The sequence below is a fragment of the Amaranthus tricolor genome, chromosome 16 (genome assembly GCF_026212465.1).
Source record: "Amaranthus tricolor cultivar Red isolate AtriRed21 chromosome 16, ASM2621246v1, whole genome shotgun sequence".
Lineage (NCBI taxonomy): Eukaryota > Viridiplantae > Streptophyta > Magnoliopsida > Caryophyllales > Amaranthaceae > Amaranthus > Amaranthus tricolor.
In genome coordinates, this window is record NC_080062.1 from 7,485,220 (window position 1) to 7,503,980 (window position 18,761).

Below are 18,761 nucleotides of genomic sequence, written 5' to 3' on the forward strand. Positions count from 1 at the left end.
GCCATCCCGACCTCTAAATCTGAATATTTCATATCGTTTACCACCTCTACCTTCCAGATCATCATCAATTTTTCAAAACAAAATCCTAAAAAGGTCATTTTCCAAACAAAAATGCATGCTACATTGCTTTTAAAATAAAAAAAAAAGGTCGAAAAATAATCCAACATTTCACTTACCCGCCGCAAATAATCCCATTTTTAGATTATTTTTTAATAATCCAACCTTTTGTATGTCTTTTTTTCCGGCATATCTAATAACCTAAACCACCACAACCCCCCTCCTAAACCACCACAAACCAATTAACGACGAGATTATTAAAAATAATGAACAGGCGGGAATATTTAAACTTTCACAGCAGATAAGTGAAATGTTGGATTATTTTCTAAATTTTTCTAAAATTAAAATGAGCGGCAAAATTATTAGGCTAATCAGAATCAGCACAATAATGTCATGTCCTAAAAACAACCACATTATTTTGACAGCACAATTTCAAAGATTCAAAATACAAGTAGCAGATTACCAGATTTAGATATTTTACACAGATAAACACTAACAGCAGAAGATTAGTGAAGGATTAACAAAGATCAGTCTCAAATCTAAGAGAAATACCCATGCTAAACAGTTCCTGACACAATAATTTTGCACCATACGGAACACTCACCTTCACAATATCGTCTAGAGTTTCGCAGAATCTACAGTATGGACCTCGGATCTTCTTGCCTCCGGGAACTGCCCTCTGGATCACATTTGCTAAGTTCTTGCACCTCCTGCAAACGTGCATCTGGGACGAGTCGCTCAAAGTGAAGAGCCGTTCGTGAAGGTTGGCTGAAGCACCATGAGCGATCAAACAATCCCGCTCCATCTCCCCAAACTTGATGCCTCCAAAACGTTTCCTGTCTGCCACCGGCTGACGAGTCAGAGGATGGACAGGGCCTGTGTTGCGAAACTTTACTTTGTCTTCCGCCATATGAATCAGACGCTGGTAGAAGGTAGGTCCCATGAATATAAGGGAGCGGATCATCTCGCCTGTTCTACCATTGTAGACCCTTTCGTTCCCCCATCTCGAGAATCCAGCCCTGCAATCATTGTGATGAGTGATGACTATAAATATGTGATTGAGAAGTTACATGCTTTTTTGTCCTCTTGACAATCCGTGTAAATTAAATTCTCCTCCATCCGCAATTCCCATTTTTGTCCGTCTCACTTAATTTGATACATTTTCTTTATCGCAATGTTCCTCACCGCTTTTTTTAGTTTTCATCCTCACGTTGCTTCTCTATTTTAGAATCATCCACACAATTCAAATATTTTCTCTTATTCTACACACAATCAAACAACTTCTCAATATTTGCGTCAATCCCCTAAGTAGCAAACTCAAGGAAACGGAGGAGAAATGTTCACGCCAAGTGTTCAAAACAGACCTGATGACCCGATATTTACCCTACCTTATAACCGAACACCAATTCAAAATGAATTTAAAATAACGTAAAAATCAATGTGGACACAAGAGATTTTAAAACGACCCGATATACCCTTTAGTTCACACCATCAAGGTCTCTACTAGACTCGACCATAAGCAAAGTATTAACAAACTTTATCTTAGCAGAAGCATCAGAATCTCTTTAAAATCTACAAAATTGATGTTCTATATTCTATCACTAGATACTTGTACAACTTTTTTAGACTTCATGTAGTAGCCCCTAATATAAAAATCACTAACTAAAGTATCTTCTTAACATTTACTTATCTTTTTGATCAACAATAGTATACTCGAAATATGAATTTCTAACCTGTGAAGCTGCTCTGTTATGGCTTCAACTGAAAGAGTAGAGAAAGGGGTCGAATATCTCAATGTGCCACCACAAGCAATACCTTTCCCTAAGGCAGCCTCCAGAAGTTGGCCGGGAGTTTGTCTAGAGGGAAACGCATGCGGATTGATAACAATATCCGGCACTATCCCTTGTTTTGTGAACGGAAAATTCTCCTGAGACTCCAGAAAACCCAGGACACCCTTTTGCCCATGCATGGATGAAAACTTGTCACCAAGACAAGGTGAACGAACCTGCATAAATGGACACACGGCATGCAACATTTTAAACATTTCTCGCATCGCAAAAATAAACGGCGAAATTCTCATCCCACCCACAAATTATGACAGCTTTCGAAGCTTTTATTACCTGTCTAAGCGATACAACAGCAAAATTCTTTCCATCGTCATTAGCTGACAAGACGACTTTCTGCACCATTCCTCGTTCTGTATGCTTCAGTTTGACACTATGATCAGCCCCAGATTCTGCACACCTGCCAATAATAATATCTCCACTATGCAAGTTTGCTCCAATAAATGGAAATCCGTCATCATCAAGACTGTCAACACGTCCTATTTTGCTCTGGATTTTCCCAAAACTAACAGTGTCATCAAACTTACGCCTCTTATCAGATGATTCATTGTTGTCAACTTCAGCCTTGTAGCTCCTGATATGCTCAGTTCTAAACATGCCTCGTTCCAAGGAAGCACGATTCATAACGATCGAATCTTCTTGATTGTACCCTAGGTGCACGTTCACAGCCACAATGCCATTTTGGCCATTAAAAAATTCTGCCTTGGGAAGTATTTGATTGCCTAATGAATTTCCGAGAGAATCAGAAATAGCAGATCGGAAAAGCGGCTTTTGAGGGTAGTACATTTGGTGGGACAAGGTATCGACTCTAATATTTGGGTTTGTGCTGGAAAATCCGATAGCTTGTCCAGAATGCTTCTCGGATTGGTATAAAACCCTCCTAGCATGATCATGATTGGCAAAGGGAATGATACCACAACTTATACCCAATAAAAAGGACATATCAAGCTCACAGTGAGTGTATTTGACGTCTTTTCCCTTATCTTCGAAGAGGAATTTAATTCCCCATGCAGTGTGGCAATCTTCTTCCTCTTCCGCCCCGATCAATTCAATAATTCCTTTGTCTAGAAGTGTTTCAAAAGAAAAATCACTCCCTTTTAATAACTTTATCTTCTTCAAATTTTCAACTACTAAAAGGGGTCGAAGAATTCTCCCAGTATCACAGAATATTCGCACTTCTGCATTCTGAACATCTCGTTTGATTTCAACCTAAAAGAACAAACAAAAATGCAAATTCCATTTAACACTACAACACAGAGAATTGTGGATAAGATGGACAGAGCGTAGTTTAAAACTCCAAATCCAGCAGATATTATTATCAAAAAAAAGAACTATCAAGTGTCATAGAATAGAAAAGAGTGAGGTACACTCACAATACAAGATAAGAAAAATTACCAAGAATAAAAAATTTTTTTGCTTATTTCCCTACGAATAACACCATCTTAGGGGGTTTTTTTTCCTAAAATAATACCAACTTTATTTTATTAACTAATTTACCAATTTTTTTTTGTCACAATCTCCTATAGATTGATTTTTAACATATTAGGGATATTCTAGGGAAACACCCCCTAAGTAGTTTGTATTAGTTTGTATTATTCATGGTTAATCAAAAATTGATACTCCTGGTAATTTTTCCTACAAGATATGCATACATAAAAAAATTGAGCAACATAGGGGTCTAAAAGCCCATCCTACTTATTGAGTTCAACAACGAAGTGATGCAAACCAGATCCATAAATGTGGGATCAAGAATCAACAACAATACCAATCGCCAAAGCCTTAATTCCAACATCGCTTTATGAATCAATGGAATGGAAATATATAGTCAAAAGAAAAAATTGCACTACACGTAGAACAACAAAACAGTTATCACCAAAGCGATGATAATTCAGACTGCACAGTATATTAGCTTTTCACTCAAGAGCTAATATGGCAGGGTACCTGGCTTGGCAAACGCCGCCTCTGACGCTTTTTCCTTAATTCCTGAACAAAGGAGAGGGAATTTACACACACTCCGACCCATTCACCATCAACTAGAATCTTGTCTTTTCCACTCAGCGATGTAGATGTGTCATTTACTAGCTTCTCCATTCCACAGTTAACCATCGTGTCAAGAAGTAATAGGTATTCCTCCTTCATAATATTGCTACTGACAAGTCCAGTTGCAGCAATATTCTTCACCAGACCACAGTTCTCACCATCCGGGGTAGACAGGAAGCAGAGTTTTCCCCAATGAGAGGGATGTCTGAAATCATATAAAGGTATCTTCATGAATTGTTTCAATGTAATATAGATTAGCAAATTAATTGAAGACATGAGTTTTAGAATGTAATCAACACATAATAATACTTTGCAAAGTATGTGATGAGCTATGAATACTTACGGATATCGGGCATCCCCAACCTTTCCTGTGTACGAAACCTGTTGACGGGATTTCCTCATATCACAAATACTTTGTAACGGATTAGTTCGCCTCAGATTTGCCACTACACCAGAAACCCTGTCTGACTTCTTGAAAGGATGTGCCCATGCCCCAGTGGAAAAGGCTCTTGTCAGACCATTTGTGACTATTGATGCATCCAAGTAATGCTCAATAGCATGCAAATCACGGTCCCCATAAAGGTCCCGCTGCATAGCTTTCACCATCCGCTTCTCAGCATGCCTCATGTGGACCCTAAGTTCTCTTTCCAACAGCTCAGAAGCCAACTCCAGTCGCTTATTTCGAAAATCATCCCTATTATCACACTTTCTCCTTCCTGAAAATGCTTGCAACAGACACTTCACCATATATGCAAGAAAACGGGCCTTCTGCTTGTTTCCCGAAAGACTAGGGAAAAGGTTAGTATCAATGAATTCTCTAGTGGATTCCTCAGGAGGAAATTTGCTTTCTCGTACAGCTTTGTCGATGAACTCCATAGCTCTGGGACTAAAATCCATATCCTTGGGTTTGACACGAAAGCCCTCACACTTCTCGTCAGCATCATGGATTGACGCAAACAGAATATTACTTATGCGACCATCATCAGTGTCACAATCAATCAATTCCACCACCTCCTTGTCCGACTGCACACCCAGGGCAAAGAAAAGAATCCAAATAGGAACCTCCACCACTGAGAAGTACACGCTAATGACTTTTTCTCCTCCTTGGATATTTTCAGCTTTCGGGTTCTCCACTAATTTAACATGCACCCTTCTCCTCTTGAACTCAGAACGATATTGCACTTTCCAGTAGGGATCATTAGAAATCCACAGCCTCTTCAAGCAGCTCTGTTCTTGTGCAATGAATGCCTGAAGTTAACATATCCAGAATTACTCAAGTCAGCACAAATCAAAGAGAAAAAACATAAACAAGAGTAGAAACAAATTAAATTTGTGCGGTTGTGCCCTTAATGACGCATAAAGCCAAAAAAGAATTTGCATTTCAATTTCTTTTGCAAATTTAATTATTGAATTTGTCAAAAATCCAACAAGAGGAAAAAGTATCTACCTTCTCAGCACCCTTGACTATAAAATAGCCACCATGATCAAATTCACAATCACCTTTTTCAATTTCACTCATCCAGCAGATATCAGACTTTACCATTACTGGGATTCTTCCAACAATGACATCAGTGGTAACATCTTTCAGTATCCTCTTGTCTACATACTCGGACTTCCCAGTTTTGAATTTGTCACTTTTGACCTTCTCTTGTGAATAAATCTAATAAACAAACACAAGCCACAAAGATAAAAATTAAAAAAAGATAATGATAAATGTAGTAAAATGACATGCACCAACAATAATTATTTTTAAAAACAAGACAAAATATAGCAACCCAAAAGGTACGATCATTGTATTAGTTGGGCAATTCAGCCCATGTGTGAAGTGCGTCTCAAGATGAGACCGTTTCACACAAGAATTTATGTAATGGAAAAGGCACTACTTTGACAAACCTGAAGGTGAGTCTCAACTTTCAATCTTGCCGAATAAGTCATGTTTTGAAGGCGAGCATGTCGGGGAAGCAAATTGATGTAATCTTTACCACCATCAGCGTGGAACTTCTCCCCTGTCCAAAACATTGGACGCTCAAGCTCCACCTTCCCAAATCTGATTGAAGCATATCTCCATCCGTCCTCGCCCTTCTTTGACGGATCATAACCTGGATTGATGGTAATCTCACCAATGGCATCAAACACTTTCTGAATACCACTGCGGACAAAGGTATTGTATGAAGTGATTTGATGATTGATGAGACCATATTGCTTAAAGAAGGCTGATGAAGCTTTCTTACAAAAGTTCATCAAGGAAACTTCACCAAGATCATGCAAATCCATGTCCATGACATCAACATCATCCTCTGAATCTTCATCGTCCCACAACATCTCCATGTCAATATCATCAAACAATTCTTTACCATTGCTACTGCTTCCTAGTCCACCTTTCCCCTCAAGTCCCATCTGTAGAAAGTTAACATACATCAGAGAGATCAGAGAATACATAAGTACCTAGAAAATCTACACAAATCACAATAATGATGTAGCATGAGATACATAAAGTTTGAGATCCACAAATGCAAAAGTACATCATCAAAGGACATCTGTAATCTTTTTCATTCCTCTAAATAACATGTATCAAACACATATTACATTCAATCACACTTTCTCATTACCAATTTACCAAACACATACACATTCACAATTCACAAATCACAATAACATACTAACACTCCACTTCCACAAATCACAATTCACAATAACATACTAACATGCCACTTCCACAAATCACAATTCACAAACAATAACATACACATACTGATTCACAAATCAAAAAAACATATTAAAGAAACTATATTGAAATTTGAAAAAAAAAAAAAAAAAAAAAAAAAAAAAAAAAAAAAAAACCCTTAATTTTGGGGGGATTTCTAAAAAACAATTTAATACCTGAAATTGGATTGAAACCTACACGGCAGGTGGTCTACTGGTCTTGGTAGTCTGTCAGTCTGGCCGTGGTCCTGGTCACCTGGTGGTTTGACTTCACGGCAGGTCGTCAGCAGTAGTCCTTGCGAGTATATAATTTTAGGGCAGCAGAAGTGGGCACTCGGCAGTAGAGAACCAGCAGCTGGCAGCAGCAGTGGTCGGAAGAAGGCGCATAATGGAATTAATGGACGAAATTCAACAAAAACAAGACATGCAACACCACTAAACTACCCATCATGTAAAAGAGAGCATTCCCATTTGACAAAACAATACAATGCTCAGAAATTTCATCTACAAAGAAAATAAAAACATTCTCATTCAAAGAAATTCATTAAAACAAAAACCCATGTTCAGAAACTCACAAAGTAGACGTAAAGATAAGATGTAAAATAGGAGAATATAAAGATACCTTAGAAAATCAGACTCCTCAATGAGAAGAAAAGAAGATCAATTGTTTCTCAACCCAAAAATGGGGAAATTGTAAGCTTACAAAACCTCAGATTTCCTGCCAAAAGCAAACATGTAAAACCCTAAAAATTCCTTTTTATAATCTAACCTTTATACCCAACAAAAAATACAAATCATCAACAATAATGACAATATGACAAATTTTGAACAAAAAAGAAATCCCAAATTCCCAAACTTCATTACTCTACCAAAAATTGAAGATAAAGAACACCCATCTCAAGAAAATTTTTTATCAAAACTATGAACCCAACAAACGAAAAGAGAGATACCTTCAACAAGATTGAGAATTAAGCGTAAATCGAGAAAAGGAGGATTGTTTGGAGACTTCTGTCACTCTCTTCAAGTTTTTAGTCACACAAAGCTACAGAAGTCTCACTTTGGAGTGATTAGTGAAAAAAATACAAATTCAGCGTTCCAATAGCTATAAAAACATCAATTTTGGCCTTTTGTGTACACAAGGACTAAGAATAAAGAGGGCCTTGATCGAAAATGTGCATATGGACTAGGTAGTACTTAGTGCTCTTCAAAAATACCCAATCCGTTTGATCCGTTTCATTAACTCGCTGATCCGCATCTTAAATGGCAAGTCCTTTTTTTAGAAAATTTATATGTTTTGGGTCGGGCACCAAAAAGCCTTAATCGGATCGGGTTATGGGCCGCAAACTAAATTACAATGGGTACCCGTTGACCCGTTAAGGGGAATTTTTCTTTAGTATAATTCCACTGGCAAATACAAAGCAAATATTGTCGACCTTTATGTCTCACTTTTTAGTTTCCTTCCATTTTGAATTTTATTGCTTCCGCTGTTTTTCATTTAAAAATAAATTGCTAATTAATTTTGTACCAATTCTACAAATTTTGTACCATGTGAAAATAAAATTTCAATAAATATTATACCAATTTCCATTTGAAAATAAATTGCAAAATTATTGTCAAAAGAATTTTGTACCGATTTCACAAATTATTCTAGAAAATGCCACAAATGAAATCGGTTACCCGGTGTCCCGACCCGATTTATCCAGGTACCCGATATACGAGTACCCAAATAAATTGGGACAGGACACAGGCCGTTAAAATAGGTACTCGACTACCAGGTATCCGAAATACTGAGTACCCGATTATGAACACCCCTAGTAGTACTACCTATATCTCCATTATCCACTTTTCACACTGAAACACGGTAACTGCTACAGTTACTTCCTGCCCAAAAATAAAATAAAAATAAAAGTGCTAATTTTTCTCTCCTTAAATCAGAATACTCTCTCTTCATTTTCTCTCTCTAATAAAACTACCTAAAATCAATTTATAAGTTGATTTGTTCATTTTTCGAAAAAAGTATAAACCCTAAGTTTATCTATATTGTTTATTATTATTTGGTGATTTGTGATGAGTTTGATGGTATTTATTATAAATTTAGGCGCTTTTATAATTCTAGATTTTTATGAAGATTATATGATTTTTTTTTATAATATAGAAATAATATAGAAATTATAAATGTTCATGTTCATTTGTAGAAGGATTCATATTAAAATTGTAATTACTAATTTTGAAGACATATTATCATTTGATTTATGGAATTGAAACATCAATTATCAAGTAATTCTATTTATTTCATTAATTAAAACAATTATTTAATGAATTTTGGTAAGTAGCCTATCAAAAATGTATATTTCAGATCGAATTCATGCTCATTGGTAGAAGGAATAACATTTAAATTGTAATTACTAAATTATAGACAAATTATCACTTGATTTATGACATTTAAACGTCAAATATCAATTAATATTATTATTTTGTTAATTAAAAATGTTATTTAATTTGGTAAGTTTCAGCTAGTGACACAATTTATTTTTTTAGTTTAACTTCGTGTTTATTATTTGTAGAAGGATATATATTCTAATTTCTATAATTTAAGACAAAATAAAATTGTGATTTATTCTTATGGATTTTCATTTTGAAAGATTATGTTCATGTGTAATAAATATAATGATTAAACTTAATAAATAACTTGTAGAATATGTAGTACCAGTAATATCTTATTAAAAGAGAATTCTCTCTGAAAATGAGCGTGAACCATGAAAATCCTGTAAACCCTAAGCTTATGGAGGTGCAAGACCAGATTACTAGATCAAATAAAACACCTAAAAGAAAGATTACATATCTAATCTTTGGTAAGGATGACCAACATGAAGAACAATCCACGAAAATGGGGGCGCGAATCCTAAATTTTGCAACCCAATCGAATGGTATAGGGCTAAGCCAAAGGCCTCTTGTGTCGTTTAGGCATCTGATAAGCGATACACAACTATCTCAGCCCAGTAACTGAAGATTTGATGATTTCTGGAATTTTTGTTTTTGAAAAGATACTGTTTTTCTCTCTTACTTTCATTACATAGGAGCATATTCAATATATACATGTATAATGTAACTGACTCAAGATAACTGCCTAATAACTGATTAAAGATAACTGCCTATTGCATAAACTGCCTAATGTAACTGTAAAATGTATAAACTGCTGCTTTCCAATACTCCCCCTCAAGTTAGGTCGTGGGTTCACCTATGCCTAACTTGCATAGAGAGTTGTTCAAGACCTGTGATGAAACTGCTTGTAGACTCAATTAGGAACGGGAACAACAACAAGAGGGGGGTGAATTGTTGTTGTTACTAGTTTAATCGTTTTTGCCCTGTTTTTGCGGAATTGAATAAATAAATAAAGCTTAAACTTAGAGCGAAATAATTAAAAAAGACAAACGATTTTTACGTGGAAACTTTATGGGCCTAAACAGAAAGAAAAACCACGACCCCTCGGGATTTCTAAATTCTCCACTATGTTTAAGGCAACTCGTTACAAGTACATTAAACATCTTACTTCACTCGAAGCGCATCAACTAGGCCAACTCTTCTCTCTCAAATTGCTTCACTCAAAGCAACAAACTTAGCTTCACTAAAAGCTAAACTCCACACTAGCTTCACTCAAAGCTATTCTCTTCTCTAGCTTCACTAGAAGCTTTCTAATTCCCCCTAGACTCACCCAAGTCTAGTTACAAAGATTCTCTCAAAAACCCTTACAAAAAGAATAAAAGTTCTCTAAAAATAAAATCAATAAGTTGCACAAGAAAATATTATAAATTAATTAGCATTTTTAAAACAAAATTTTCTTGTAAAAGTTCTCCCAAAATTACGTATGATTTAATGGCTCATACTAAGGCAAGTTTTGAAGAATAACCGAGTCCACTATTTATAGAGCTAAAATCACTAATAAAAAGGAATATTTCAACCCATTATTCCTTATCCAAAATGATCATGGGAATAATGTGGATTTTAATAACCAAGTCTTCCTACGGTTAATCTTAAAATAGGCATTAAACTTGACAAATTCAAGCCCACGGTTATTTAATAATAACCGTTGTTCCCTAATAATAGGTTTTGTTCCCTTAAGCAGCAGTTTCTTCAGCAACAGTTCTTGTCCCCATAATAACTGCTGGAACTTTTATGCTATTTATAAAAACGGTTATACTTAATAGGAATGGTTACATGCCAACTAATTATAGGAATGATAACCTATTTTCTAAGATAAAGACCGGTTAAAAATAATAGCAAAGACTTTTTCAACAACAACTTTTCCTATATTTAGCAAATCCAATATTTACTAAATATAGATCCTAAAATAAAGGATCTTTATATAGAGACTCATACGTAAAGTAATTTTTAGAAAACTTTTTTCCAATTAACTATAATAAATAAATGCAACAAATTAATTTTAGTACATTAACTAAAAATAATAAAAATCAGAATTTATTAGTTAACGTTGGCTGACTTTAGTTTGGGAACAGTGCGCTGTCTCCAATTTCCAGTTTTGTTAGAACATCCAACTTAGGAACAGTAGACCTGCTGTCTCCATTTTACATCCCAAGCGATATACTTCTTCTAACATCTTTCGGATCCTTTTGACATGTACATTTCCATGAACCAAGTCATAGGTACTATCAATGATCATAATCACGACCGGATATCGACCTGCACACAATCTTTAAAAACATATTTGTTTAAATAAAGTGTTGTCATCATCAAAACTCAAGAAGTCCAACAAATTCCCCCTTTTTGATGATGACAAACTTTTAAACAAACTTAAAATAAAATTAGAGTAAAATCAATATTATAGAGCATGTCAGAGATTAAAATAACTCTACATAACTTAGTAAATTAACTCGTTACAATATAATTTACCAAGCAATCATAGCAACACAGTTTACTCCATATAGTATAAAAACACAATATAAAATATATGTTTTTAAATAGTTTCCAAAAATAGTTAACATAAATCACTAAGTATTTCAAATGTAATAACTTTGAAATCAGAACAATTAATCATATAATCAGAGCATACATCTTATACTCCTATCAACAGAACATTCAAAACAATTATTAGAACAGTTCATCATCAGAGTCATTAGAGCAATAGTTCATCAAGTAACTTCTATTATCAGAGCATCCAGCATTACAAAAGGACTTTGACAATCAAACAAACAAGCAATCAAGCAATAAACAATCATCAACAGCACACAGCCAAACAGCCTTAGATCATGAATCATAACCTTAATCCTAAAGTCCAACATAATAGATATAATCAGAGCTAAGCATACTCAAGCATTATTTAAGTTTATGTCAAATATTCCCCCTTTTGACATCATTCAAAAAGAATTGGAGCAATCAAAGCACAACACTAAGCATATAGACATAGTCAAAGAGAGAATAAGGATGCACAAAGTAAAAAGCAGTAACAATGAATGCAAACGAGATCAGCTATGATTAATCGTCACAGATAGTTAGTAGCATAAAAGAAAACGTAGTTCATAGTATGAATTAGGACAAATAGTACCCCAGCTGGTACAAATCAAAAGCAAGAAAAGATTGTTTGATGATAGTGATGGTTGCAACAAATGAGAAAATATTATGAGTAATAGGAGAAATTAAGATGCAGGAGCTTCATCATCCACATATTCTGTCTCCACCTCTACTGTGTCGAGCTTGGCCCCCAAACGCGCTTCCATTTGGTCCATTTGAGCAGATAGTGAGGCTATAGAGACACAAATTTCATCTTTAAAAACAAGGAAACTGGACTGCAATTCGTTAAGTTTCAGGAGAATAGAGGATAGAGGAGCTGTTGGAACTGTAGTGTCACCTAAACCTTGATTTGGTGATGTGTGTACTAGTGGTGGTGATGATATATGGTGGTATAGGTGACTGTGGTGGTGAAGAAAAGTTATGGGATGAAGGTGTGGTTGGTTTAGGTGAGGAAGGATGACTTGGTTCAGCTGTTGTGTATGAGGTTGAGTCATCATCAAGAATAACAACAGGTTTTTTACCTTTGGAAGCTAACCTACGACTCTTCCTAGGGGTTGAACCAGGTAAAGAAACCTCCTCATTTTTCTCTTTTTCTTCCTTCACATCTTCCTTCACAGGTTCCTTCTCAGCTTCCCCCTTACATGAATTTTCCTCCTGTTCCTCATCAGAATGCCCTTCTGCCTTTTCACTGGCAGAGGGAACATGCTCTTATTCCTCCTTATTTAATTCCTCCTCCTCAACATTTTCTTCATTTTCTCCTTCATTGGTGCCCTCTTTATTGTCAGAAATCACATCAGATTGTTCAAAAATATTCTCAAGAGTCCCATTTTCATTTAATCTAAGATGCAAGTTATTCAGACACTTAACACCTATTTTGTTATTTGGACCCATGGGATAATTTTGACCTTCAAGAGGAACACCTAGCTTCCTAAAGATCCATGTCAGCAAACCACCATATCCTATCACATATCCTTTAGAAATACAGTCATTCAAATGAGAGATCATCAAAGAGGAAAAGTTAATTTTGATGTTATTAGCCATACAGTATATTAACGTAGCATCTCTTAAAATGACCTCACTTCTTTTAGATGTGCGAGGCAAAATGAATCTTCGTGCTATATTATATAACAGCTTGTGCATAGGAGACAGCACATTGTGGCTAACCTTTCTCCTTTTTTCTTTTATCCCTAAAAACTTCCAGACAACCTTCTCATTAATCCCAGAAAAAATGATTTTTGACCCAATAATGTATACATCAAATCCAGTGGAAGGAATACCTAACCATCCTCCTAAAATCAGACTATTAAATTCAATTTTGATCCCCTTAACCACACTCGTACAGACGCCATTGTCAAAAGAAAAGTTTGAAACAAACTCACGTATCAATTCGGGGTACATTGGGTTACAGCAGTGTTCTGCCATCAAAGATTCCCAAAATTGATTTTGTAAGATTGCGTGAAATTGAGGAAAGAAATTGGATTCATACCATTGCTTGTCAAGTCCGAAACCAACAATCATCTATTTGGATAACTCTTCAGCACTAACTGGAACAACAACTTTTGCCCTTTTTGAAGACGATTTCTTTACTGTAGAGTCTCTCTTTCTCTTTTTGCTTTCATGCACTCCAGAGGCAACCGGGGTTCCCTATTGTTCTCTTAAGGAAGACTCAGGTTCAGTGATAAGAGGTGTTGGGTGGATGATTCTTAAAGGTTTGGGTTGTTTCATATTTGGTGTTTGGTTCTTGGTTTTCATGGCGATTTAGTGAATCAAGAAAGGGAAAAGCAAGATTGAAGGCGGTTGTTGGGGTTGAATGAATTGTAATTGAAGATGAAGTGAGAGATTGACATGAGAGAGTGATTATAATGAGTATGAAGGGACGTTTGCTTTACTTGATTAGGAGTTTCATGTTCCTTATTTAATTCATGCATATGGACACAAAATGTGAAATGGAAACAGACGAATTTAGTGAAGAACTATGATGATTTAACTCCCGCTATTTTAATGGAAATTGCTGGGTAAATATATATATTAAATATTATGAAATTTTTTATGAAAATGAAAAATAAATGGAAATTTATGCTACTACAATTTGATCAAATCAAACAAGCAATCATATGAGCATTCACAGTATATACTTTTAAATGGTGCGTACCTGATCCTTTCGATAATCGATTTTTCAATCAAGATTTTGTGGTTGATCGACCTTTTTAATTTTCATTCTGTCTTTAAGGATCACATATGTTATTCGCTTCAATGCAGCTTGATCATGCCAAGTTCCAATCTCATTTTTTCATGTTGTTCCCTTGCAAGCGGTTTAGTCATGATATATGCTATTTGCTCGTTGGTGTTTACATGCTTTACAATAATATTTTTATTTTCAACATTATCCTTAAGAAAATGATGCCTAATGTGGATGTGTTTTACTCGTGAATGATGCACTGGATCTTTAGATATGCATATGGCACTGGTATTATCACAATAAATAGGAACACATTCAACCTTAATACCAAAATCTCTTAGCTGCTGCTTTATCCAAAGCATTTGGGAACAACAAGCTGCTGCTGCTACGTATTCGGCTTCGGCAGTAGATAATGCAACAGTGTTTTGTTTCTTGGAACTCCATGAAACTAATCATGAGCCAAGAAATTGTACCATACCTGATGTACCTTTTCTATTAACTAGATCATCTGCATAATCTGCATCACTAAAACCTTTCAAATCATAAACATCACTTTTAGGGTAAAATAAGGACAAGTCATCTGTTCCCTTCAAATATCTTAAAATTCGTTTAACTGCAGTGAGATGTGATTCTTTAGGATTGGATTGAAATCTAGCACATAAACCAACACTAAAAGCAATATCGGGTCTACTAGCAGTTAGATATAATAAAGAGCCAATCATGCCTCTATACATAGTTTGATCAATATTTGTTCCATTTGGGTCTTTATCTAATCTAACATTTGTAGTCATAGGTGTATTGTTGGTTTTAGCATTATTTAAGCCATATTTCTTGAGAAGTTCTTTTATATATTTTTGTTGGTGAATAAAGATACCATTAACTGTTTGTTTAATTTGTAACCAAAGGAAGAAGTTTAATTCTCCCATCATGCTCATTTCAAATTCGGTGCTCATTAGGTTAGCAAATTCTTTACACAACAGTTCATTGGTGGCTCCAAAAACAATATCATCAACATATATTTGAACAACTAAAATATCCAAACCTCTATTCTTAAAGAATAAGGTTTTGTCAATTTTGCCTCTTACAAAGTTATTTTGAATCAAAAACTTTGATAGTCTTTCATACCATTGCCTAGGAGCTTGTTTCAAGCCATAAATAGCTTTATTAAGCTTGTAGACATGATCAAGACAAGAGTGTTGGCTCTTAAGGTTTTGATGATGACTTCACTTTTAAATAAACAATCATATTTTAGAGATTGTTTTGTAGGTGAATATCCGATTTTGTTGAAATCGTTGACGAAGCCTATGACTTGGTTCGTGGAAGTTGTACGTGTCTTAAAATATTCAAGAAGTTAGATAAGTGCTTAGGACGTTAAAGGTAGACAGACGGTCTACTGTTCCCAAAGTTGACAATCTAGCAGAAGTTGAAGCTAGAGACAGTACGCTGTTCCTACGTAGCAGGTCTGGAGAAAAACATCGACTGGAAAATTGCAGTTATTTTATTATTCTGTTTTTAGTTGATGTAATCGGTTAAAACTTAAATTAGTTACTTAAATTAATTAGTAAGTTAATTGGCTAAATTATTTTTAGGTTATCTAAAAATAGCCTAAGACTTTTTCTTCTTAAGATTAAGATCTCTTATTTTTTAGGATCTTGTGTTTTTAATTCCTATGTTATTTTTAGCTTAAGGAAACCGTTTTTTTCTTTGAGTAAATGACAACCGGACATTTATTTATTGGCAATACCACTATCTTTTTGTTTTGAGAACGTGGATGATAGTGGGAGGTGTGTCTAAGGTAACTGCTGGCTGTTCCCACTATAAATAGGAGGAACTTTGCTCAAACCGAAAAAAAATCCAAGAGTGTCCATTAAAGGGAGATCATTTAAGAAAAATATTTTCTGTTTTTAAATGCCAATTGATTTATTATATTTTTCATAAGTAATTATTTTAATTTTTATCCTCTTGAGAATTGGCCTTGTAAGGGTTATTGAGTGATTTGTTGTAATTAGACTTATGAGAAGTCTTAGGGAATAGAGAAGAAAAGCGTAAGAAGAGAAAGAGAAGGAGAAAGTAGAGAAAGAGAATTAGGCCTAGAGTAGAGAAGCTTCAAGTGAAGCAAACTGTTTTATGTAATTGTAATTGATTGCCTAAAACATAGTGAGAATTTTGAAATCCCGGGGGGTCGTGGTTTTCCTTCTTATTAGGCCAAGAAGGTTTCCACGTAAAATCTTTGTCTCCTTTTTATCTCTTGCTTTTTAAGTTTAAGCTTTATTTTGTTTGTTAAAATTCCGCAAATTAGAGTAAAAACGTAGTAAAGCTTGATACACAACAATTCACTCCCCTCTTGTTGCATTCGACCATCTTTGTGTATTTCAACAATTGGTATCAGAGCCCTGTTCCTCATTTAATCAGGAAACCCTGAGAGCAGTATCCTGTTCCCTGGCAAGATGTTGAAGATGAACGAACGCATGGAAGAAGGGTACTCTACGCAAAGGTCACCCATGTTCGATGGGAAATTTTATACCTACTGGAAAAATAGGATGGAAATTTTTATAAAGGCTGAAAATTACCAAGTATGGAGAGTAATTGAAATAAGAGATTTCGATGTGACGACCATCAACTCCAACAATGAATCAATTCCAAAACCAATCACTGAATATGAAAAGGAAGATTTTCAAAAGATGGAGATGAATGCTCTTGCTATCAAGCTATTTCACTGTGGTCTCGGGCCAAATGAACATAATCGTATCATGGGTTGTAAAACGGCAAAGCAGATTTGGGACCTGCTGGTAGTTACCCATGAAGGTACCAGTGAAGTGAAGCGATCCAAGATTGACCTCCTAATGTCCAAATACGAAAGGTTTGTTATGGAACCTAAGGAAAACATCCAAGAGATGTTTACCATGTTCACCAACATTACAAACGAACTTGTCTCTCTTGGCAAGATTATTCCAGTTGATGAACAAGTCAGGAAAATACTGAGAAGTCTTCCACAAGATGAGCGCTGGAGAGCTAAGGTCACAGCCATCCAGGAGTCCAAATATTTCACCAAGTTCAATTTGGAAGAGCTGGCTGGTTCACTCATGACACACGAACTGCATTTGGGAACATCGGACAGTTCCCGAAACAAAGGACTGGCTCTAGCAGCTGAAGATAGTGAAGAATCAGAAGCTGGTGAAGAGGAAGCTGCTATGTTGGCACGTAAATTTAAAAAATTCTTCAGGAACAGCAGATATAGAAACCAAAGAAATAATAAGGAAAGAGGAACTGCTAACATGAAGACAAATTTTGAATGCCACAAATGTGGAAGTACTGATCACTTCATCAAGGATTGCCCTCTATGGAAGAATGAGAAGGGCAAAGGGAAGACAAGGGAAGCCGAGAGAATGCCAAAGAAGGGAAACTTCAGAACAGATTTTCGTAAAGCAATGATTGCAGCTTGGGGTGACACTGAAAGCGAAGCTGAAACTGAAGTTCCAGTAGAGGAAGAAACTGCAAATCTGTGTCTCATGGCATCTCATGAAGAGACTAAGGAAAGAGAGGTAATGTCTTCTAGTTCTACTCCTAAACATCTATTCAGTTTAAGTAAGGATAAATTAATTAAGTTATTTTTGGAAACACAAGAGAATTTGGAGGAAAAAACAGCTAAGTGTCTCCAAATGGAGAAAGACCTTAAGTTAAATAAAGATCGCATCTCATACTTAAAAACTTTTAGGATCGATGTGCAAAGTAGATTTTTTGATTTGTTAGATAAGAACATCATTTTAAAAGAGCAATTGGAGAAAATAAAGCAGGAATTTATCATTCTTAACATTGAAAAGAATCAAAATAAATTGTTAGGATTAAAATGGCATGAAAATGATGTATCCACTCATGTGTTTAGCACGGAATTTCAAGAAATGAAATTAAAATTAGAATCATGTAAAAGAGAAAATAAGTATCTACAAGATCAACTTAATTTAAAAGGAAAAGAGAAAATCAATGAAGTTCCCAAATGGATTCTAAATGCTAAACCAAAGAGTAAAGAAGGTCTAGGTGATGTTAAAAATGATAAAAAGAAAAATGTCCATGTTGATCTCCCTAGTAGTAAAATCTGTTCCTTTTGTGGTAAAATTGGACACCTAAAATATCATTGTATAAAAAGGGAACAGCACCACATAGCAAATAAAATTCATGTCGAACAGTTTTGGATCAAGAAATATGATTCATGTATAATCGACAAGGAACCCAAGGATAACTGGGTTCCTAAACCTAACTCTTAATTTGCTGTGCAGGTTCAAGTGAGGGGGGACAACTCATGGTATCTCGACAGTGGGTGATAAATCTAAGTTTCTCTCACTTGAAGCATATGATGGGAGAACTGTAACCTTCGGTGATAATATGAAGGGTGAGATAATCGCCAAAGGAAAGGT

At 35.3% G+C, this 18,761-nt stretch overlaps 1 protein-coding gene across 3 annotated transcripts; it reads right to left on the reverse strand.

The window, feature by feature from the left end:
* Positions 1-446: 446 nt before the first annotated feature.
* Positions 447-7,774, reverse strand: LOC130802794 (DNA-directed RNA polymerases IV and V subunit 2-like). Of its 3 annotated transcripts, none has more exons than XM_057666867.1 (10): positions 7,595-7,774; positions 7,267-7,362; positions 6,822-6,999; positions 5,835-6,338; positions 5,389-5,601; positions 4,285-5,189; positions 3,843-4,146; positions 2,178-3,110; positions 1,791-2,062; positions 447-1,076 (listed from the first exon to the last, which is right to left on the reverse strand). In XM_057666867.1, the coding sequence occupies exons 4-10, from the start codon at positions 6,336-6,338 to the stop codon at positions 575-577; spliced, it is 3,633 nt and encodes a 1,210-aa protein (XP_057522850.1). In that variant the 5' UTR covers positions 6,822-6,999; positions 7,267-7,362; positions 7,595-7,774; the 3' UTR covers positions 447-574. The 3 variants fall into 3 exon arrangements, with proteins under 3 accessions (XP_057522850.1, XP_057522851.1, XP_057522852.1); XM_057666868.1 differs by having other exon boundaries at positions 6,822-7,148; XM_057666869.1 differs by lacking the exon at positions 6,822-6,999.
* Between the last annotated feature and the right edge of the window lie 10,987 nt (positions 7,775-18,761).